The 19,165-nt window shown below is 35.1% G+C and overlaps 2 protein-coding genes across 2 annotated transcripts; one reads left to right on the forward strand and one right to left on the reverse strand.

Moving 5' to 3' along the window:
• Positions 1–2,585: 2,585 nt before the first annotated feature.
• Positions 2,586–3,695, forward strand: LOC142551478 (AT-hook motif nuclear-localized protein 28-like). The gene has a single exon (XM_075660743.1). The coding sequence runs from the start codon at positions 2,648–2,650 to the stop codon at positions 3,485–3,487; it is 840 nt and encodes a 279-aa protein (XP_075516858.1). The 5' UTR covers positions 2,586–2,647; the 3' UTR covers positions 3,488–3,695.
• Positions 3,696–7,621: 3,926 nt separating this feature from the next.
• On the reverse strand, positions 7,622–18,360 carry LOC142551479 (ubiquitin carboxyl-terminal hydrolase 17-like). Its single transcript, XM_075660744.1, has 11 exons — positions 17,721–18,360; positions 12,161–13,469; positions 11,990–12,078; positions 11,460–11,545; positions 11,184–11,346; positions 10,960–11,080; positions 10,711–10,868; positions 9,816–9,900; positions 9,522–9,734; positions 8,604–8,665; positions 7,622–8,522 (listed from the first exon to the last, which is right to left on the reverse strand). The coding sequence occupies exons 1-11, from the start codon at positions 18,029–18,031 to the stop codon at positions 7,850–7,852; spliced, it is 3,270 nt and encodes a 1,089-aa protein (XP_075516859.1). The 5' UTR covers positions 18,032–18,360; the 3' UTR covers positions 7,622–7,849.
• Positions 18,361–19,165: the final 805 nt, after the last annotated feature.

A 19,165-nucleotide genomic window follows, 5' to 3' on the forward strand; every position in this document is an offset into this window, starting at 1 on the left:
TAAAGGATTTCAGATTTCTTAGACTATTAATTCCATCGAGTCAACCATGTAAATCCAAAATAGGTAGAAAATGGTTGAATGGTGGATGATGATTTGGTCGTATGCATTGAACAAATGACGATAATGTATTTAATTTTGTAAAAGGAATATATATAATTAATTTTGGGATCCAAAAAAGTTAATTGATAAATTTCCATAATATACCATTCTATATGTTTTTATTCAAATTTCAAGAAGAGATGTACTCGGATGACTAACCTTCTGTGAAGCTCTCGTGCACTAAGATCAGAGAGCGTAGTCAGAATTTTATATTAGAGTCGGATGAACTAGATACCAGGTATAAATTTTATAGAAAAAGATTAAGTACCAAGAGTTTAATATATCAAGATTCATAATAAACTCGATATATCAAACATATAATGCTTAAACTAAGTGCAAAAAAAAATGTCAAAAAACAAGTAGTAATATAATATATTTTTTAATCTCTATACAGTTTCTAATTTATTAATAATTAGAGATTTATTAATGATATATATGGCAAACCCGCTCCCATCCCCGCCCCCATCCCCGTTTCTGGTTTTTCCCGTGAAGCCCCAAACTCATGGGGAAAGTTGTCATCCATACTCTTGTGAGATTGTCTCACAAATTTTTATTTATGAGACGAGTCAACCCTACCGATATTCAAAATAAAAAGTAATACTTTTAGCATAAAAATTAATATTTTTTTTATAGATGACCCAAATAAGATATCCGTTTAACAAAATATGACACTGTGAGACCGTCTCACACACATTTTTACCAAAAGAAAATATATATATTAAATCTAAAACTAAAAATAAACAAACAAACAAACTTAGAACCAAGACACTAAATTTGGATTCTTTTTTTTAAAAAAAAAAACACTAATTTTGGTGTCTAAAGTCCGAAACAGCAATCTAAATGCATTTTTTAATATTATTATATATAAATATTTATTAAAAATTACTATAAGAATGAATAGTTGAGCTTAGTCCAAAGAAATGAAGAGAGTGGTGGAAAGGCATACGTTGAAGTCGGCATAGTCGGCGCAGACAATTTGGACAAATAAATATTCCACATAACCACGCCTACTTTCTTTGCTTTCATAAATCACTGACTTTCTATTTATGGGGGAAAATTGTTTAGAAAATAATGAAATTAACCTATCAAAAAAACTTATGCATAATATTGATGACTCCAATTTTATAAGTAAAAAAACAAATTATTTATTTATTAAAAAAAAGAAAATTAATCTTCTTAGTACACTCATTTGTCTCATTTTGGGTATTGGTTCATTGAGTTTTCAAAATATGATTTTGGTATACCAATTTTTAATTTTTGAATATTTTGGTTCAATTGTTGGCGTGACATATGATAAATTAACAATTTTGATGTCATATTGATATTTTTCGATTTCATATCATTTTCTAGTGTAACATCAAAACTACTCATGTCATATCACTAATTGGGCCAAAATAACCAAAATAAAAAATTAAAGTATCAAAAAATTTAGTAGATCAAAACTCAAAAATTACTAATATTGTGTGCATTTTTCGGCATATTTTGTAATGATGATCCTGCATAATTTTAAATCTCGTTAAGATGAAAATGATCGTCATCCTACTAAAACATGGTAAGTTCATTGTGTTGGAAACCACAAAAATCCAACTCGGTCTCATATAATATAATTATTATTAGAAGATGAAAATATAGTTAGCTATTATTATACATTTATGTGAATATCAATGATGTATCATTCGTTTATTAGATGTAAAAAAAATGTATGTCTCATCACATACAATAAATCTATTATACCTCATCATTGCTCAAATAAATATGCACGGTAGATGTGCAGCATCAGAAAACCTTATAACTACTCACCGTGTCCATCAATGAGGTGAAAATCATCTATTGGATATGATGAAACATATCTAAATTTTACATCTAATATATGAATGACAGCTCATCAGTGAGCAAGATATGGACGCGTTGGATGGTTAGCCTATCAAAACTCTATATTTATACTATATTATTAAGCTTGAGATATTTTGAGTAACTAATTTTTGGTGTTAATATCTGTTTTAATAATTGTATATATTAATAAAGTGTTAAAATTTTAATGTAAGTCATTTGTAGCTCATAGAGTCGTTATTTCCTGGGAAAAACTTGTGTGAGACGGTCTCACGGATCGTATTTTGTGAGACAGATATCTTATTTGGGTCATCCATGAAAAACTATTACTTTTTATGCTAAGAGTATTACTTTTATTGTGAATATCGGTAGAATTGACACTTCTCACATATAAAGATTCGTGAGATCGTCTCACAAAAGACCTAATCATATTTCATGTGCATCAGGTTGTATGTTCAATTTCTAATTGGGTTTTTGGGTTTTCCCTTTCTTTTTCTAATCATTTTTTTAATTCATATATCAAAATTATAACGTAATCTTCGCAATTTTTTATAATTATATTTCAATTTTTATTTAAATATAAATCAAATAAATCAGAGAAAATATCATGTATGCAAGGAACGACTGCGGTGCACTAGCGTGTGTATATATATATAAATATATATATATATAAGCTTAGCAAAGGGAAAACAGCCCAAAAATCAAAGATAAAAAAATCATGAAAAGGAAATTATACGGAGAAGACAAAGATCAGAACGGCAAATTCAACGGCATATTTTCCGAACTCCAGCTGCAACCGCCGCTGCTCCACCTCACCAGCTCGAGCGCAGCCGTAGAGTTCCTTCCAGCCTCGGAGAGAAAAGAAGAACAAGAAGAAGACAGCTCCAGCCACATTTATAACTCCTCTGTGAGAAAAATATCACAAGTTGGCCATCTTCATCCACCACCACACGACGGCGCAACCATCGAATTAGGTCGCCGCCCCCGAGGCCGACCTCCCGGATCTAGGAACAGACCCAAGCCTCCATCCATCATCTCATCAAAGGCACTATCGGAGCCGTCCATGAGCCCCTATATACTCGAGCTCCCCCCCGGCATCGACGTCATTGAAGCCACCACTCATTTCTGCCGGAAACGGAAGTTATGCCTATGCATACTCACCGGAAGCGGCACCATCTCAGACATCACAATTAAACAGCCCTCTACGACCCCCGGCGCCGCTGCAATCATGTTCCATGGCCGTTTCGATATTCTCTCGATCTCCGCCACGATTCTTGATCAAAGTGGCATTGGTGTGCCTGGAAATGGGCAATTCACAGTACACGTGGCGGCTGGGCCTCAAGGACAGTTGGTGGGTGGCGTGGTTGTTGGACCCATGGTCGCGGCGACGACCATTTATCTGGTTGCCGGGACCTTTAGTGTCCACTCATTTTGCAGGCTGCAACCTGATGGTGATTATGAGACGTCCATGAACGGCGGAGGAGAAGATCGTCATGAACATCGGCCTGCTGCTTCCGGCGAGGCGGCGGAGCATTGCCGCGATTGGGTCCCTTTATAGTTACACAGTTAGTCTTGAGATGTAATCATATGATATCGGCCGCCGCCCATTAAACAACCCCGACCCGACCCGACCTCACAAAAGCCACTTATTTCTGTATCTTCAAATTTTGATTTTGTTTCTTCAAAAAAATTAAATTTGTATACTTTGGAATTACCAATATTATTATATTTTTAATTAAAAAAATATGCAAGAAAAAATATTTCACGATGATCCACCAAATATAATATGATTTATATATATAAATATGTGTATGTGAATTTGCAATTATTTATTTGTTTGGTTTTTTGAGACGGTCATACGAATATTTATCTGTGAGATGGGTCAACCATACCGATATTCACAATAAAAAGTAATATTTTTATCATAAAAAGTTATACTTTTTCATGTATGACCCAAATAAGAGATCTGTCTCACAAAATACGATCTGTGAGACCGTCTCACACAAGTTTTTGGCTTATTTTATTTGTTTGATTAAAAAAATCAGTAGTAAAATATGGTTTATTTTTCAATGGTTAAAATAAATTAATTCTTCATTCATTTTTATTCAATGAGTGGGTTTTAAATGGTATAATTATTTATGAAATACATTAAATTTTTAGATTGCCAAAAATTTGTGAGAGGCGGTCTCACTGATCGTATTTTATAAGACGAATCTTTTATTTGAGTCATCCATGAAAAAATATTATTTTTTATGCTAAGAGTATTACTTTTTATTGTGAATATTGGTAGGATTGCTCCGTCTCACAGATCAAGATTCGTGAGACTGTCTCACAAAAAACTACTCTTTTAAATTTGTAGTATAAATGGACAATAAAATTCTTCTATTGAAATGCCATTCGGATTTAAAAAAGGCAAACGTTGGGTATTGGACGTATTAATTATCGCCGCGCTTGTCCTTTCTTTGGTAAATAAGTGATTCTTTATTTTTCATAATTTTCACGTGTTTTCACTTTTTTGTAGTAACTCAAAATGTTATTTTCTTTTGATTAATCATAATTCTTATAAAAAAGTAGTTATTGGCAAAATTATTATTTAAATAAAATAATATTTATCAAAATGATTATTAACATATTTTTTAGAGAAATCAAAATAAAAAACAAAAACAGATATAAAATAATTTTAGTATTTTTTGTATATCTAATATAGCATGAAACATCGTAACTATTATTGTTAAAGTAAAATTTAGACGTATGTTTTGGTGATAATAAACTTGTTGACTGTTTCAAGCTCTAGCTGGACAACCCTAATTCAAGCAGTTAATAGATCCAGTCGGACTGCCACTTTAAACAAGATAATTTTGAAGTGCAATAATTGTTTCTGTTGAGTAAAACGATCAAACTAGACGTTGGGGTTGTTACGTGGTTTAAAACATTTGAGTTGCATTATTACCATCAGTTATAACTTTTGAAAAAGCAGCAAGTGATCGCTGACAAGAACTTTGTTATACATCTTTTGATACTCAAAAATCATATATCAGTACAAAATCTGAAACATTTGATAATCAAATATCATATATTAATATCATATTTTTAATGTTTTGTACTGATTTCATCCGAGAAAAGACATATGATCTCAAAGAGTGCAAACATATTTTGTTGTGCGTCATGGAGTGTAAACACTTAATAATTTTTTTTTTTTTGACAAAAACTGCATGCAAATTTGAGTTTGAGTACGAAAATTCAAAGCAAATTTTCCAACACGAAAATTTGTCATATGACAATGTACGCTGCATGAGAAGTGCATCTTCTTCTATAATATATAGGAAGGATTTAGCAAACCTGACTACACTTATTGATTGCCCTGTTAATGCATGGGACACAACTACAAATAAATTAGATAAAATCAAATTACAAAATTTTCAAATACATCATTTATTTGATCAACTTTTAATTTAGGAACACTTCCTCAAATTAAAAGTTACATTCTCCTTATAGAAGTCATACTTCTATTTTTATTTGCGCATATAAATTCCTTTATAAGCCGTTCAACACATTGAACTATTTTACTTCTCAACGGGATCTAGAAGTTAGCACTTGTGTGACCCTCAATGGTTCAATGATACAACTAGCCGTGGGTTCACATCTCAATGTGATTCGGGACTAAACATGTCCTTATATGAGCATAACCCAGTTGCTCAATTCTTACTTATCAACTCCTTGATAATAAGAACGTCAGAACTCAAGTCTGATAGTACCCAACCAATCATGTTAAACGCCTAGCAGCATCGCTTACATGATTCCCTAGGTATCAAATGATAGTGCCTACAAGAACCAATCTATTATGGTTAGCGTACAGTACGGTCCCTTCATCTCATATATCCCGACCGATTCGAAAACTATTAGTATATCGAGAGCTGTCAAAGAATCGATACTATGTGTCACGTCGTAGTTGCATCGATGGTGTAATCTATGAAACTCCTTTCATAATTACCACCATACTCTGATAAGAGATTTCAAACTACATACACATATGATATCCATACCCGAAGGTATGCGGTGAATCCCGACTACAATGCATCGATTCATATATGTTTCGAGAAAACACCCAACCTTGCCACCTGATGACCCTATATGAGTCGGTAAACAAGTCAAAGTGCAATGCTAGCATATAGAGTCTCAATGTTGTCCCGGGTCATAAGGACTAATGGTGTACAACCATAAACTAGGACATTTCCACTCGATAAATTAAACCACTTGGAAAGTCTTATATGGTGGGTTGTTCAGTGCACTCTACTAGGAGCACCTATCTGCATACTCGGACATCACAATGTCCCCTACCAATGAAACATGGTATTCACATCGCAGTTACTAGTCTCAAACTCGAGCGGCCTATATCCTTCTTAGCGGCGGCTGAATCGACTAGGAACTGTTTAGAATATAGAGTATTCCAAATATAAGTTTCATGATACTCATCATATTAGCATCTCATATTCTTTGTACTATTTGTATATTCAAGAACTTTATCTATGCAACTAGCATGGGTATACAGATAAAGACGAAACAAAACAATAATTTCAAATATTATTAAAATAAAGATTGTTTATACATAGAGTTTCATTGTGAACACTTGACCAACACTTGGCTCGACGGGCACCTGCTCTAACATGTGGTGCCTGTGGGTCGGGCTGTGGCTGTGCTCCACTCCCTGAAGCCTCTCCCCGGCCACTAGTAATCTGTCTCCTTCTCTTATCCCTCAGGAGCTCCCCAACCAATAAGATATCGTCTTTTTTGTGCAAAACTGGCTCACTATCATCCCATGGAACCCTCGCTAGGTGAAAGAGATCTATGATGGTCGAGGAATGTGGCACGCTAACTGTTAGGATCGGTTTGGGTTAGTAAAGTGTTTAGAAGGGGGGCGGTTGAATAAACACTTTAGCTTTAAAATTCTATTTTAAAAGTATGAATTCGTCTTGGCCCGCAACCCAAACGGGCTCAACCCGTTTGGACCCGTCTTTAAACGGTCTGCTATTTTATCAACCCAAGTCACTCAATTTTTATAGCGGGACGAGTCATTCCGACGAGCCTAACCCAGTTTGACAAGTCTACTAGAGAGGTGGGACCGTGGAACGTCGATACTCCAAGGACAAATTCACCTAAAATATATGGCATTTAAGTTTAAAAAAATCTACAGATTTGAAATATTCTTTATTTCAGGGCATAATGCTCCTATTTTTCTAATGCTCCTATTTATAATCACAAGGATAAGGGACACATGACTTCAGGAAAAAACATATCAAGTCCGTGTATGTTTTTTTATACGGATTAAGAAATAAATGAAAAATATCAATTAACAGACAATTTTCAATTTTACCTTATTAAATAATTCTTATAGTTAATTATAAGATCTCAAATTAATAAAAACACAAAAAAATTGTTAAACATGCAATTAATAAAAACACAAAAAAATTGTTAAACATGGATGCATGTTTATATATTTGAGACAAATGAAAAAAGAAAGACGAGGTATATAACTGAGATGGTGGGAGTACAATTCATAATATGAAAGATACACAACTTTGGAACCAAAGTTCAATATTAAATTGAAAAGGTGTCTTACTAAAAAAATATTATGCAAATACTTATCCATGTAAAAAGGAGCATAATAGAACAGAATTCAAGTACAAAAAGAAAAGAAAATGACAATCAGCATCAATTATGGATGCAATATTTATTGAGATAAAAAATTATATGAACATTATATATATTGTGTATAAAAGGAAGAGTCACAAAACGAGGGACGGCTCAAGCTATAATGCCTAGTTACATACTTAAATACATGCACTGATCGCTCTCATTTCTCCTGTCCCCACGAACTCATAGTCCTCCCCTGTCTCGATGCAAGAAAGTTTGATCCGCTCTTTTATCGAATGGATCTTCTTAAATGTACACTTCTCATGTTATCCCGCGAGTTAATGCATCCTACTACTCTATTGGAGTCATTCTCCCTACTACAATAACAACTACTATTACTGCCAACTAACCGCGTATGTGGGTTGGGGCACGAGAACGAATCTCTCCTTTTTTCAGTTGAAACTGAGCCTTTGGAACTTGATTTAACAAGATTAAAACCACTAGTCTCAGTGTCTGAAGAGTAACGGTCCAAATCAGAAAGCGGTGAGTGCCTTGTATATAGAAGAGATGGAGACAATGACGGAGAAGATGTGTCAGAATCTGAAGAGCTTCTCCATGATTTATTCAAGTGGTTTCTTAGATCCCCCAGCATTTGATCGAAGCTGTCATCTGTGCTTGTGGATTCCCTGTTACTGCTCTCGGTGCTATAGGATCCAGCATCAGAGAAGACAGAGGAAGAATTGTCACTTAAGGCATCCTCTTCCGAATTTGGCCGAGTCAGCTGGTACCTCGAGCAATGCTGGTAAAAGCAGTCATTGCAGGTATGACCATTCAATTTGCATGTGGCGAAATCCCATCGGTCAGCTTGATGGAATTTACACCTACAAGTATGATGTTGTACTTTTATAGTCTCACGAGGAACCATTGCACTCTTTCTCAGTTTTGGATAACGAGGAGAGCACCTAGCAAGGAATATGATCCAGTTAGGGGGAAGACCGATGCAACATAGAGATTAACCAAATGTTTAGAGTTAGACATCTTACCTCGCATAAAAAAGCATGTATGCAGCTGTCGACAAAACCTTTTCAAGTCCCACTGTTTGGACCTATAACCATAATAAACATGAATCATAATTGCAATGTAAATAATTAGGAGTCTAAAAGCCATGATATAAAGACTCTCTAAAAAAGACACATGGTATAAAGAACTACGAAAATATAGCAGAAAGGCAAAACAGGACCGAAAGTTGGAGAAAAAAATCTCTCCGTCGAATAGGAAATGATGAAAGTCATCCTGCTCTGAGCACATCCACCTAAAAAGTCTAGCGGGTTATGTTCTTGCCCAATGGGATTGATGTTTCTCACATAAATTTAAACAGAATCGATACATCATCTTCTACAGGAAAGTTAATCAGCTCTTTGGTTGTTTGGTCATGTGTCCTCAGACCCCTCCATTCATGAGATGGATAAGTTCCAAGACAGATATTTTTCTAAACTAGGCCTAGTTTTAGCCATCAGAATATACATATGAAGCAAACAACTAAAATAATGGTATAAACAGATAGATTCCTCCGTATTGTATAGGTGGAGTCACAGCATAAGCACTAGTAGCAACCGGTCGCAGGTGTACTGAGATTTCAGAACTGTATTTTTACTTACCCTTCACAGGGCCAAGAGTCTTCTGTTTTATTTAAATTTGATGGGTTTGTAGTAGAAAAGGTTGGAAAACAAGGATGGTTCCTCGGGGAAATGGAACTAAATCATAAAGCCTGTCAATTCTCCACTAACACAACTTATTGTTCAAAGTAAAATCAGTTAAATTCTAACATATTGGCTCAATTCAGGGGTTCAGAAGGAAAAATATATAAATGCCTTGATAAAATATTGATATATAACCGAGCAACCAGAAAACAGATGCTGCAATACAGTGAAAAATGTTTGAACTTGTTAGGAAGAACTCACTGTCAAGTCATCAGCTTTGAACCACCATCCCCCATTATTCTTTAGGTAACACACATAGTGACCAGAAAATGTGGCATTCATAGAATCCAAGTGAACTACTACCCCATAAAGCCGGTAAATTGGGGATTTGTCACTAGTTCCACTCATATATGGAGCTAAATTCAAAACCTCAGGGAACTTGACTACTTTATTCAGCTTCCCATATTGACCTGACTGCAATGGCAATAACGACAGATGTAAGCAACCATTTACCCCTAAAAAAACAAATTAAGTACATATTTTATTCCTAGATACCTGAAATCTTTTCAGAGCAACAGTGAGAACATTAGGAGCCTCCAACACCCTCAACTTCTTTTTGGCCCTCTCGTAGCATTTGCATCTGCCAAAAATAATACAACTAATTCATTGTCACTCAAGTCTATCATCTCAATTCCTAGATATAATATATCTCCTATATAATCAAAACAAGGAACTGAACAAAACATATCTCACCCCACCTCCCCAAAGATCTGAAACAGCGTTAAATTAGCATGAAAATACCACTTCATAAACCAGAATAAAAAAATGTCCCAATATACTGGAGAAGTTTTTCATCAAATGAAAATTACCAACAATATCAATTTCCTTGTTCAGTAATTGATCAAAATGACGTAATTAGTTGGAGAAAACATGAATTTTCAAGTTTAATTTCAACTTGTGTCCGTGAAGACTGAAAAATATGGAGAAGCTATCTGAAAAAACTTGGCAAGTCGAAATGTTTGTGAACAAACTTGTAGCAGGAAAGATAAAGCTGTGTACGGCATTTAAGATCCCAACGTCTTCAATTCCTTGTGTTTCCAAGTTCATTTACCAGAGATAACTAAATAAAGACCGTACTATCAAAAAATAGATAAAAGTGCCCTTTATCACTCCCCCCGTTTTGTCAAATCCTTAATGATATAAGCAAATTCAGTGAAACAGTCACGCTTCTGATAAAAAACATACTGGGAAATCAAAATGCACGAACCACCAAAATTTACTTTGTTGCACCAAGTAGTTGTTGGAGCTCATGATGTTAACATTGTTACCTAACTAGACGAAACTTTTTGGAAAAAATATTGTCATCGTTGAAAATGGAAACGTGGACATCCAGAAGATAGCAGGACATTTCATAGAAAGAAAAGTGAGTATAGCAAACTGATAGTCAGACCTGCCACAGTGGTATTTATTTTCACCATCCAAAATCTCTGAGCGAGTGAACTGATGTAGAGCCTCTTCTAAAGTCCCAATATCTCCTCCTATCTCAACTGAGAGATCCATTATTCTTTCATGTTGTTCTGATTTACCTCCGCATCTCATGCACTCAATCTGAATTTGATCCACACAACACAAACCAAATATTAATCTACTAGATAAAGCCCACATCACTAAAAATATTCAAAAGATTCATCAAAATAACCTTTGAACGGAGGTACCCTCCAAATGTGAGCCCAACCAAAGTGGTTTCTTCATTCAAAGAGTTTGGCTTGTTAAACCTAGCTTCTTTAAGGTGTACAAATTGCATTGCATCGATAGCATATCTGTGGAATGCAAATCCACATGTACTTGAGGACTAATGAACTACAAAACCATGGAAGAGTCTATTCGGCTAAGCAAATTCCAGGTAGGCCAACACCAACTCACCTGAGAAATTCATGAGCATCTTCCTCCCTCCCATGACCCAAATGGCTTCCTAGACGCTCCATCTGAGACAGCACAGGGGCAGGAGACAGAGGAGAATTTCCTTCTTTGGCCTTCTTAACTAGCAACTCAAACTCACAGGTGAAGCACCATCCTCTCTTTCCACCTGATACAACAAACAAAATTGCATAAAAAGTTAAAAACAAAAAACAGGAGACTTAAGTATTAAAAAATAACAGTTAATGGGAAAATAAAACAATAAGCATGGAAACTACTTACAAGTTTTAGAATGAAGTCCCTGTAGAAAATAAGCTGTGAGGGGTGGCGTAAACACCAGACACTGGAGTACAGCATTTGCATAACAACTGCAGGAAACTCGGACAAAAGAAGCCTATCATGGGGTATTAATTTTTAATAAAAATAATGATAATGATGGTATCAAAGGCCTGTCAGAAGATGAGACCGACAATAAAAAATTTATAGAAGGCCCCCAGGAAAACACATACACACAAGCCTGAGAGAGACTAGTTTCTCAAGCAACTAATCAGAAGTCATAAGCCAGAATATAAAAACTAAAGATATAACATAAAATGTTCAGCATATCACAAAATGTGGCAAACTCTACGCATACAGATAGGTTTGACATAATGCGGCTCATCATTTAATACTAAACATAGTAATTTATAGTGCGAAAAATGTCACAAGACATATTTACTGCTATTCAAGCCAAAGTATTGAACAATGAAAACCCAAGAACGCACAAGGTTTTATGTTCATGTTTCAATTTACAACGCTATGTTGAAAATTACCTATTCCCACAATTTATGAATCCGCAAGGGCGTAACTCAACCTTGTTCCAGTTGTAAAGCTGTACAAAATGTTCGTATGAAAATGAACCCTGTAAAATTGGAATCACGTCACAGTTCTCATGGCACAAGGGAGGCGGGTGATTAAAATGATAATGGAAGCTTCAAACATACCTCGTATATTCCTATAGATCCACTTTTAGAACCCAAACAACTATGCTTAATGAAGTTAGAAGCTTGAATTTGGTCCGCCACTCTCCTTGTTGGCGCATTAACACCAATTTTAGCATTGTGCACATCACAACCACGGTCACTTCCATTTTTCACAGACTGCACGTCCAGAATAGCATGCTTCCTGGTGCAGCCATTAGAAGGCATATCAGTTTTAGAATCTCTGAGGGTCAGAGAATCATTTACTCGATATTCCACAGCATCTGAATTAGCAAATGTCCTATCAATTTTACTCCTTGAAATTTTAGGATCCAAATATTGCAAGCCACGTACTTCCACAACATCTTTCTTTGGTGCATGCTCTTTAAATTCGGAATCTTTATGTTCAAGACAAGTATCAGAAAAGGAGGATTTAGCATCTTCCATCTTTGAGCTCCATTCAGGAGAAGTTTTTTTAACATTAACATGGATAGGCACTTGGTAGTTCAATAAAATTGGTCCTCTGGACATCAAATCTGTATTTCCCTTCTCTGATAGTGCAGCGTCATATGTTGGATTTGTGGCCATAGATGTAGGACTGAGAGTATCTGCCATGACTTTGTTCATGCTAAAACTGAGCACTTCCATGTGAGCATCACTTCTACCTGAAGAGGAAAAACAAGAAGAACAAGAATTTTGATCTTTTTTGATGCACAATTCATCAGGTGTATCAATGTTAGATCTAATGGGTTCAACTGTTGCCTCCCAAAAATCAGAGGAAGGTGTAGAAGGTTCAGAAAGTGAAAGTTCTTCAGATCTTGAAGCATCACAGCCCGATGAAATTGAAGATTCTGATAGCTCATCTATATCCATGCAACCAGATTTGAACTGAAGAGAAACACCAGGTGCAGCAACATCCTGTACAAGATTGGCCGAACTAGATTGCTTGGAAGAGAGGGGCTTAACTGCCTCAAATTGAATGGAGTCATTCAAATTGCTTGTTGAAGCAATAGGCCTGTCACTCAAAATGGTGGATGCAGTTTGCTCGTCAGGAAGTGAGTCAACTAATGCCTCGTCAATATTACCAATTTCTTTCCCATTATATTTGTTTGTGATTGTATTGTCATTCTTCCCATTGAGCAGATGAACAGAAGGATTAGAAAATATGTGGTCTCCGGATGATGAAGGATGCCTTGAAGCAATCCCATTCAAATAGTTGCTGTTTTGAAACTCATCTTCATTAAGGAGCACCACATTGCTCCGGTGAGAGGAAGATGAACTGCATTCATCCTTGTGACCTTGTCGCCAATGAATTATTTGACATTTTCCAGAGCTGCAACCATTTGTAATGTATTTATAAATGTAACACGAGAACCCATATAACACAAGACAACATATAGCAGCATCATAACTACAAAAAAGCACAATGTGAAATAAGACTGCATGGTAAACTGTAAAACATACACATCATCAAAGTTTAAACATGCTACACGCAAACATAATGAAGAATAGTGGCATGGTGACTACTACATTCCAAAACTAGCAGAAGTCTACCCTGTGCATGATAAAAAGTAGCCTTCCTAACATCTTAAATATTGAACCGTCATGGATTCATGATTAAGTACTAATACATCATCCTTAACAAAGAGACGTAACCTATTGCCAAGTACACAAGAATAATCGATAACGTTGAATAACAACGTTGCATTAGAGTTATGTGCATGCAATGCCAGGTAAAGAATCAGTTAATATCATGGTTAAGCATTTCCGACGCCTATTCATTTAATATTCGTTATACAACACCCTTCCGTACATAATCATCATGTTCATACACAGCTTTATTTAACATACCCTCACTCAAATTTAATCTGTACTTTTTTCCTCTTTCTTTCCTATGCTTCCGAGAGAATGAAGCTTCTAAGCTGCAGGTATATCATGAAGAGAACAACAAACAGTGTATCATCACATGCGCCCTCGATTAACATGTCGCTATCCTCACTCAACTGGCATTTAAGATACTCTAGAAGTGTCATAATCAATGTCATATCTGTGGCATCTCCTTACCATTGTCAAAAAAATAACACCAGATTTTCTGAATCTAGAATAGCAAACTAAGATTTTTCAATCACTTGTAGACCTAAAATTACTCGCAATGATTCATAAGATTGATGCAAATATTGTTTGTCGGCACTTCTTAAGCTGCAAATATATTAAGCTATCATAGCATAGAATGACAAATCACGTCAACACCAAAACTACAATATATGTGTGTTAGAGTGAGCATTGTCATTTAAAGAGTGACTCTACCGCAGTTAAATCATTATCCATATACATGATCAATTAGGAAAATTAATCGAATGTGAATATAAATTTAATTAATCATCTCGTCACAACAAATGAATAGCGTATGCTGTATGCAAGTCCACTTTATAATAAGAAGGCATATTTAATTGACATTTTTCTAAGTTACGTCGGAAAGACATTAACTTCTTATTTTACATATTTGTTAAGTCTGAATGGAAAAAAATCAAATCAGGAGATTTTTAGCCATAAAAACAAAGAATCATCCAGAAGATCCCATATATGCACTCATTTCCAAATCTTTTTTTTTTTTTTTTGATAAGAGACATATAATATTAATGATGAAAAGGGATTTAGTACAATAGGCGGATAAGACATCCGCTAATTTGGAATAAAACTCCTACGAAAATTAAAAACAAGTTCAACACATCTTAAACGAGAACAAAATTCCAGTCCCTGTAAATTTGTGAGACACTCAGATGTTCGTATTCTTTCCAAATCTAGTGAAATAAAAGGGCCATATTTTAATAATCCATCACCAAAAACATTGGGGTAGGAGCACTTATTTCTGATGGAGTTCGTACAGGAGCAGCCTCGAAAACTTATGGAGATATGCAATCGTAAAAACCACATTATATGGTGTAATTATATGAAAAGGCCCTACCAATGTTAGAAAGCCAAATGTCGATAAGTCAATGTCTAATAAATGTTTCTACACAGGAAATTGAAATTATACTCATTACAACATAAAACTACAAGGAAAAGACCAACTTGCTGGCTCAATAAAATTAGAGATAATGACTAGAATAGTAACATAATATTTGGTTTGATAAAACATTAGTAAGTTATATGAGAATAATAAAAGAAGGTAGCATCTTATAAGTCTAATCTTCCACGGTATAAAGTGTAAGGGTATGTTTGGTTGCATTGAGTGATTGATGGCATAAATTATAAGGAATTCCATATGATGGGTTCAAAAGTAAAATGAGTGAATTGGTTGTATGTGTGACCGACTGGAACAACCAAAGATAACCAAAAAGGTAGCATTTCATCAAAAATTATGCTCCACTGAGTCAGCTTCATTAATTTTATTTTGATAACAAACTTCAATTACTAATTGCTTGTCTTTGTCTTTCCCATGACCTTTTTCCATTTTTTTTATAGGAGACGAAATTGTGTTAATAAAAGAATATTTTTGTTTGTTATCTTTCCTATGGGCCTTTTTCATCTTCCCCGTGTTCTTTAGGCAAAACCGTCATTCTCTACTCCATAAACTCTTCATTATATTTCCTCTCCAATCATTTTAGCACCAAGTCAAATGGTTAACTAGAGCAAGCAACATTTATGGAAGTTTACCTAAAAAAACAACATTTATGTTTCTCCTTTTCCTGGAAAAGAAGAGCTCATGGTTGCCAGTAGCCATGACCAAGTGTAAAAATTCAGAAGCATTGAGAGTGCTGGCGAGACAAATGAAGAAGGTGCACGTGGTATTTTAAAAGATCCGATCTGCCGACCTTCTCTTGTAAGTTGTAAAATTTCCCAGCATAAATAGTTCCAAGAAAAGTTCATATTTTCCAATGTCTTTCAAACACAAAAAAGGATATTTTTGCTATGCCACATCCACCAAAACCAATAGCTTCACCATTATAACCACCACCCTCACCACGCCAAATCATCATCACCTCTCGTTTTTAATATTTTTCAGTCTCTACTCCAGTTTTTATGATTCAAAAATTTAAACAATGCCCTCTGAAGCAATGATTTCTGGTGCTATCAAGTATCACCATCCTATAGTCAAGGCTCACATACAGCCTTTTATTGTCTAGCTTTTGCCTCCACACCTACGTGCTATATTATAAGTAAGATGGTGATGTGAGGTTGGTCATAGAGCAATACGACGTCAACTAAGTTATTAGGGCCTTAATCAATCAATTATCCCACTTTATTGGTCACATACATCATGAGGCATCAACAATATGTTTTATTATTAGGGGTATGAATTTGTTTTTGGCTTAACAAAAATGGTATACATAAAGGGATATGCAAGATTATTTTATGAATCGCTACTCGTCACGTAAACCAAACACAACTTAATACAAGGATGCTAGCTCGTAGGTTGACTCTGATTTATGAGATCAATAATTTGAATCAAATAGTTATGGTCCACCCACTTAACAATGAGCCATAAATAACGAGGGTAAATACAGGCAAAACAATATAAGCAGATATAGAGTTATTTATTAAGTTTAAGTACAGTAGGTTCACATGAGATTTCTACCAAAATAAATCAAGAAAAAGTAATTATTTTACGGGTGTCTACATTTAAATCTTCAGCAAGAGCATCCTCTTTTTTTGTGGCAAGTGATATTTGTAAATCATGCCAACCAGATGACAAACACATCGTAAAATACAAATTAATCAACCTAGAGGGAAAAGCACTTAACATTCTTAGCAAGAAAGAAGGATCATTCAGTCATCACTAATGTGTGCTGGCCATGTACCATACATACTCAAATTATATAAAAGCAATAAAGCATATTATTTCAGGAAATTTATATGTGTTTTATCCTCATTCCCTGGGATTTAATGATCAATATTTATAAGATCACTAACATTTCAGACAAGTAAACTAACAGAGAAGAAATAACATGATATTGAAACTAGTTCCATTGGGTAGAAAGTTAGCTGTGTGGGGTAAATGTGGAATGAACTGGAAACAGCGTGCATTGCACTGGTGAGGGTTTGTGTGAAGTTGAACGATATTTAATAATAATATATCAAATGTTTGAATTGTGATACGACAAGACAAATTTTAATTTGTTTTTATTCTTTTATTTTAGTGAGTGTCGAGATGCTTGCAAGGGAGTACTTACTCCTCATTAACAGTCCCTTTCCTTGCAAAATCAATTTTTATTATGTCCTTCCTATTTAATAAATATTTTCCATTTATAAACAGGATATGAGTAAGCATTCAACACCTGCTTCCACTTCAAGGTGGATTTAGGCACATGACCAGCGATAAGATCACATGTGGTTCCCTGATCCAAGATATAAGTCAATTATTCTTTAAACTATGTAAAGTAAATTAACCTAATAACATTTTCTCTTATTGATTCACCGTTTAATTTGCCACATAACAGTCAGAGAAACCAGAACTTCATATGCTTCCTTGTTTTTGAGCCAGATTTAACCAGGAAATTCGTGCACCAAGACAAAAATATAAGGAGAGACAAGCTAAATGATTTTTAAAAAATCCAAAATTTGGGGCGGTGAACCAACGTACCAGTAGTGAACAGCTTTACATCTCTTGCAACGAGTTGTAGTCGGACTAAAGCAGACCTCACACTGATACTGGAATTTTCGTTGGGGAGACGATCCCGGCGCCATGGCTAATGGTTCTTCCTCATAACCGCCGAAAGTAGCTACAACCTCGTGCTCGGCCCTAGCTGTTTCCTCCGATGCCAAGGCCAATAACCTCTTGATCTCCTGCCTTCGTGCCACCGCGCGCCGCCATTTCCGGCGGGCAACGAACCAACCAACCACCACCACCACCACACTGGACAACCACCACCCTAGATCCGCTCCCAAAAGCATTTATTCATAAACAGCAATGATTTACACAGCTTCTAGAAAAACCCAATTCCTCCACTGTCATCGATTACATTCCCCAACCCTAATGGCTAAAAAAAAACCCCGCAACAAATAATACCCCAAATACCATCGACCGAGAGATTCTCTCCAGCACAAGAAACAGCGCAAATTCTTGAAGAAATCACTCCAACCCAGATCCTAAGATCGAGATTTAAGGGCTGTTCTTCAAATCTTGATAGAGAAATTTTGTCCAGAAGGAAAGTATACAACAAAAAGGTAAGAAAATTATTGTACTTCGGAAATTATATTCGCTGGGCTATATTTTCTCAATTAAGAACAGTATCTTTTTATTTCTCAACTAAGCATATTATTCTAAATTAAACAAAATGATTTTAAGGCATATGAGTACGTTTGAACATAATAAAGACCAGTAACCGTGGCACACATGTTGCGTGTGTCCTGAATATATGTGGCTAATATATTAAATATTTATGATATTACAACATAATGACGTCAAAACATAAAGAAGAGAGTTTATTTTTCACGGTGGCTAGTTTGGAGAATAAATAATATTATTTTTCACGTGAGCAGTTTCTTATAACGGTGAATATTATATTATTTGTTAAAAAAAATACACCTATAATATCGTCCACCCTTATAGAGAAAGAAATTTATATAATTTATGAATCAAAAGCCGTTAGGTACAAAAATTGCAGGTACCATACAAAAAATAGCAGGTACCATACTATCTCATATATCTAGACTTGAACGAGGAACCTCAATATAAATATAAATATTTTCATGTTCAAAATCATCAATCAATATCTAGGAAGTTTTTGAATATTAGGGCGCATCATAGTAGGCTCTATTCCTCATTCTCCTATTATAATTATTATTCTTATTGGGAAGGATTATTCAAAGTTGATAGATTTTCCTAAGATATCTGATATGATTAGTCCTCTTATAATATAAAAAATGAGAAAGGGTAAAATAGGAAAGAAAGTTGGTGTCCTCATAAAGCGGTTATTATTAGGGGGCTCAACTATAATAAAATAGTAAATATAAAAAATTAAAAAGGGTAAAACAGGAAAAAAAGTTGGTGTCCTCATAGAGCGGTTATTATTAGGGCCTCATACT

This window comes from Primulina tabacum, chromosome 7 (genome assembly GCF_025594145.1).
Source record: "Primulina tabacum isolate GXHZ01 chromosome 7, ASM2559414v2, whole genome shotgun sequence".
NCBI classification, from domain to species: domain Eukaryota; kingdom Viridiplantae; phylum Streptophyta; class Magnoliopsida; order Lamiales; family Gesneriaceae; genus Primulina; species Primulina tabacum.